Source organism: Curcuma longa, unplaced genomic scaffold (assembly GCF_044706935.1).
Source record: "Curcuma longa cultivar G26 ecotype Majalengka, Jawa Barat unplaced genomic scaffold, ITB_CL_G26_1.1 contig_13523, whole genome shotgun sequence".
Classification (NCBI taxonomy): Eukaryota; Viridiplantae; Streptophyta; class Magnoliopsida; order Zingiberales; family Zingiberaceae; genus Curcuma; species Curcuma longa.
Genome location: NW_027429457.1, coordinates 1 through 5,669, shown reverse-complemented (window position 1 = coordinate 5,669; position 5,669 = coordinate 1). Strand labels below are relative to the sequence as shown.

General features: G+C 41.4%; 1 protein-coding gene across 1 annotated transcript; it reads right to left on the bottom strand.

Moving 5' to 3' along the window:
• Positions 1-117: 117 nt before the first annotated feature.
• LOC141815992 (uncharacterized) lies at positions 118-789 on the bottom strand (the record flags this gene model as incomplete). Its single annotated transcript, XM_074703838.1, has 1 exon — positions 118-789. A coding segment is annotated over one exon (672 nt), but the record flags the coding sequence as incomplete, so codon positions are not given.
• Between the last annotated feature and the right edge of the window lie 4,880 nt (positions 790-5,669).

The window sequence follows — 5,669 nt, the reverse complement described above, 5'->3', positions numbered from 1 at the left end:
TTTTCACCTCTTGCAGGTATAGCTTGCAGTTCCTCTTCCAATGTCCGGTCTCACCACAATGGAAGCAGGTTCCTTCCTTAGGCACTCCACCTTTGGGTTTCAATGCATTTGCCTTACCTTTGCCTTTGGCTTGGGTCTTACCCTTCCCTTTAGGCTTCTGCTTGCCTTTGTTGCCTTCTTAAGGTTGAGTTCAGCAGTTCTCAACATGCTCAACATCTCAGGTAAAGGCTTGTCAATTTCATTCATGTTGTAGTTCATAACAAATTGACTGTAGCCTTCCGGCAGTGACTGCAGAACAAGGTCAGTGGCCAGCTCTTGGCCCAATGGAAATCTCAATCTCTCTAGGTTCTCAACGTACCCAATCATCTTGAGTATATGGGTACCTACGGGAGTTCCTTCTTGCATCTTGCATTGAAACAAGGCCTTCGACACTTCGAATCTTTCGTGCCTTGCCTGACCTTGATATAGTTGCTTGAGATGCTCAACCATACCATAGGCATCCATGTTCTCATGTTGCTTCTGAAGCTCAGAGTTCATAGTGGCAAGCATAAGGCATGACACATCTAGTGCGTCATCTTGATGCTTCTTATAAGCATCCTTGTCAGCACGAGTGGCCGTAGGGGCGGGTGGTTCAGGAATGGACTGCTCTAGGACGTACAGTTTGCGTTCTTGCTTGAGGACTATCCTCAAGTTCCTGTACCAGTCCAGGAAGTTAGCTCCATTGAGCTTGTCCTTATCAAGGACAGATCGCAGAGAGAGAGAGTTTGACGTGTTTGATGACATGGTGATCTATAATACAGAAAATGCAGAAATGTATCATATTTCAATCATTTAATTAGGCCTTTAACTAAATGATTCTCCCACTGGTCACAAAGTGGGACAAGATCCATATTATACCGAATCTTGAGTTAGCTTTGGCTAATCGCCCAAGACTCGTATAAGTTAGGTAGGTACATTTTACCAATTACATCTAATGTAACTCTTGTATAATTATATGAACAACAGAATTTGTTCATTATGCCCATCACATGAGATATCCTTCTAAATTACCACTCATCTTGAGTTAGCTTTGGCTAATCGCCCAAGATTCGTATAAGTTAGGTAGATGTCTCGTATGAGCTATGCCTCTAAGTTCATCAATCTAATTGAGAGAGCTTAGTTAAGTCAAACCCAAAGTTTAATAGTCGGACATCACAATTGTCCTGTCGCACATTACCGAGGTAAATCGAGTCACTTTGCTTTGGCAAACGCGCTACGATTGAACAAGGTAATTGTAAGTATTAAACTTTGGTAGGCATATGATAAGTGACCTAATTTTGTGACAACTAACTACGCATGCATCACATACAAACATCACATACATCACATATATGCATAAAGTAAACGTGACATGGTTATGGCCCTTTCTACGATCTTCTCAAGCCAATGAGAAGAGCGAATGGTCAACCTAGGGATTAGCATCTTCTCCAAGTGCTTCCTTTGGTCGTCATGTGTTGTTGGCCTCCATCCTTTGCACCGTCCTCCAGTAGTGTAGAATTATTCTTCATTGTACATTACAATTGAGAGAAACCTTAAGTTACATTTGAGGGTAATCTAATTTTACAACCAGAATAATGAAGGTGAAAGGCACGACACGCAGGCCGTATTATGAATTACAACAAACACACACACAACCAATCACATTGGGTTTGGGGCCATAACCATGCACCATGTCATATAACATTCAAAACATCAATGACTAAAAAAAATTTTATTATGATCCTAAGCAAGATATGAGCCGCAACGCCACGGCGGTCCCGCTTTGCAGAGACTCATTGAATGAGTCGCTGCCTACTGTTCATCATAATGAACCCAAGACCACCCGGTTCGGCTAAGTCTGCCCGACTTAGTCTGCTCGACTTAGCTCGGCTATCTGCTCGGCTAAGTCTGCCCGACTAGTCTGCTCGGCTAAGTCTGCTCGGACAGACTGCCCGACTTAGTTTACCCGGCTAAGTCTGCTCGGCAGACTGCCCGACTTAGTTTACTCGGCTAAGTCTGTCTGACAGACTGCCCGACTTAGTTTACCCGGCTAAGTCTGTCTAACAGACTGCCCGACTTAGTTTACCCGGCTAAGTCTGTCCGACAGACTGCCCGACTTAGTTTGCCCGGCTAAGTCTGTCCGACAGACTGCCCGACTTAGTTTGCCCGGCTAAGTCTGTCTGACACACTGCCCGACTTAGTTTGCGAAGTCTGTCCGACAGACTGCCCGACTTAGTTTGCCCGGCTAAGTCTGTCCGACAGACTGCCCGACTTAGTTTGCTCGGCTAAGTCTGTCTAACAGACTGCTCGACTTAGTCTGCCTGGCTAAGTCTGTCCGACAGACTGCCCGACTTAGTTTGCCCGGCTAAGTCTGTCTGACAGACTGCCTTAGTCGACTTAAGTCTGTCTCGGCTACTAAGTCTAAGTCTGTCTGACAGACTGCCCGACTTAGTTTGCTCGGCTAAGTCTGTCTAACAGACTGCTCGACTAAGTCTACTCGGCTAAGTCTGCTGACAGACTGCCAGACTTAGTTTGCTCGGCTAAGTCTGTCTAACAGACTGCTCGACTAAGTCTGCTCGGCTAAGGTAGATCATCTCATGAACAACGCGCAGATCATAATAAACATGTTCTAAGTTATATCGTATAGAACTAAAACGAGTATGCTTTCGCAAGTGGCTCTGATACCACTGTAGGGATCTGCATGCGCCTAAAAATAATTTTAGCCGCATAAAACGCAGCGGAAAAAGGATCCCTCCAGAAGATCCATGCGAAACCATATTCGTTTTACCGATTCTATCTACTGGAATCGAGGTTACCTTCGATGCGAGCCCTTCGCAATCCCGACAGCAACTCTTGCCTTCAAAGGTTGACGGATCTCAGCACGATCAGTGTGTTCGCGCCTCCACGGTATCCACACGAACACTGAGATGGAGAGGAACCAGATCGTGGTGCTAGCCACAATACTAGGTTCGGCCAAGGTAGAAGAGAAGAGGAAGAAGACCAATAGTCCTTCTCTCAAGAGCCTCTCATCCCTTTTTATATCCAACCATGGAATATGAAGGGTTTTTGGCTCTTGGGATTCCATGGAATTAATACATTTAATAATCCCATGCATGCCATGCATGATGATCATGCAACCCTCTTAATGATGCCATCATGGCCATTGGATCGAAGAGATCAAGTTATATTAAAAGAGATTATAACGTAACCGTTAGATGAGATCAAGTTGCATCCGATGGATGAGATCTTTTCGGTTAAGTTTTATTCTTTTAATATGGAATTAATTCATGGAAATAATTCCTATTAATGGCCGGCCATAATTAGATAAAGTTGGAAATAATTATTTTTGTTATTTCCATAAAGATCTAACGGCTAGAAACCAAGCAAGTTAAATCTAAGGGCCTAGATTTAAGATGTTTCTATAATTTGGAAATAATTCATGGAATTAATTCAAATTAAAATAATTTCTTAATGGCTAAGCAAGGGGTGCTTGGTCTTGGGCATAAGGCTATAAAAGAAGGGAGGGCTAAGGGGGCGGCACAACATTACAAGAAAGAGAAGAGAAGTGGCCGCCGCCCCTCTCTTCTCCTAACCCTAGCCGCCGCCCCTTTCTTCTTCTTCTTCCTCCTTTGTTTTTCTTCCTTCCACCGCCCCTTTACCTTCTCCTCTTGAGGTGGCCGAATCTTCTATCCAAGAGAGGTGGCCGGACCTAGCAAGAAGACAAGCCAAGGTGAAGCCACAGCGAAAGGAAGAAAGGCGATCCAAAGGTTCTTCATCCGGAGGTTTTGCAGTCCTTGTTCCTGGAGGATCGTTGTCCACCCAACGTCCAGGAAGAAGAAAGGAATACAGCGGAAGGCAGCGAGGTCGACTACGGGTTCTGGTAAATTTTATTTTTCCGCAGTTTTAATTTTACTAGAATAAGTTAAATAAACCGTAGACAATAATTTAGGAATCGGCGATCCTGAAGGATCGATTGATCTAGTCTTCCTTATAGACTTTGTCAATTGATCCAAGGCGGGATTAAATTTTTTTTGTTCTGTGGGGTTCTATGCTCTTCGGAGCGGATAGAATCCGGATCGCAGGACGGAGATCCAGATCGCCAACAGAATCTCTCAAGATTAATGCTAATGATTCTCTTTTCATTAATTTAAATTGACTTGAGTCAAGTCTAAAGTTAGACTCGTTCAACACTTGAATCAAATTGAGCCAACTCAATTAGTCTAATTTGGATTACACTTAATCCAATTTGAGTTAGTTCACATAAACCTAATCCTCTTGGTCCATAATATTTAACCTAATCTCCATCTAATTGCCCTTTGTGTGTGATTATAGGATCTTGTAACGTTATGCAATGTTGGCGATCTGGATCTCCGTCCTATGTGCCGGATACTATCCGCTCCTAAGAGCATAGAACCCCACAGGACAAAAATTTTATCCCGCCTGGATCAATTGACAAAGTCTACAAAAGACTAAATCAATCGATCCTTTAGGATCGCCGATTCCTAAATTACTTTCTACGGTTTGTTCTAGTACGAAATTAAACTGCGGAAAATAAATCATACCAGAACCTTTATATGACCTCGGAATCTTCCACTGTATTCCTAGCTTCTTCCTGGACGTTGGGTGGACAACGAACCTCCAGAAATAAAGGAGTTGCAAAATCTCCGGATGAAGAACCTTTGGATCGCTTTGCTTCTTCGTAGCAACTTCGCTTCGTCTTGTATCCTTTCTTGGATCCGGCCACTTCTCTTGGAGAGGGATGTTCGGCCACCTTAAGAAGGATAGGAAGGAAGCAAGGGAAGAAGAAGAAAAATAAATAAAGGAAGAAGAAGGTGGTGGGCGGCGGCAAGGAGAAACAAGAAAGGAGAGCTTTGTTTCGGAAAGCCTTTCTAACTATTCTCCTTGGATTGATCTTGCCGCCCCCTCTCCCTTCTTATTTATAGTCTTAAACCAAAGACCAGGCCCAAATCTTTCTAAACTAATTTTTCTAGAATTTTTCTGATTTTTATAAACCAATTCTAGATTTTTAGAAAGATTATTAATCTAGATCTTCTAGATTAAATCGCAACCGTCGGATTCTTTAGATTTGGTTTTTCCTTTTAAAATAAAAAACCAAAATCAATTTTATCCAATCTTATTTAATTTTGGCCAGATATAATAATAATAAAATAATTTAAATTCGGAATTATTTTTATAATTAATTCCAAACTCCAAAATTATTTCAAATCTCAGCCAATTAAATAAATTGCAACCGTCGGATCTTTTTAATTTGGTTTTTCCTTTCAAAAAAAATCCAAATTAATTTTTATTCAATTTATTTAATAATGGCCGGTCATTATAAATTATTTCTAATTTAGAATTATTTTCATAGCCAATTCCAAATTCCAGAATTAATTTAAATCTCAGCCAATTAAATAAATTGCAACCGTCGGATCTTTTAACTTTGGTTTTTCCTTTTAAAATAAAAATAAAAACCAAACCAAACTTATTTCCATCTTAAGTGGCCGGCCCACTTATAGAAAATATTAGTTTAATCCGCGAACCAATTTTATATTAAAATAGAAAATAAAACCGAACCGAAGAGATCTCATCCGTTGGATGCAACTTAATCTCATCTAACGGTTCTAATATAATCTTCTTTAATATAACTT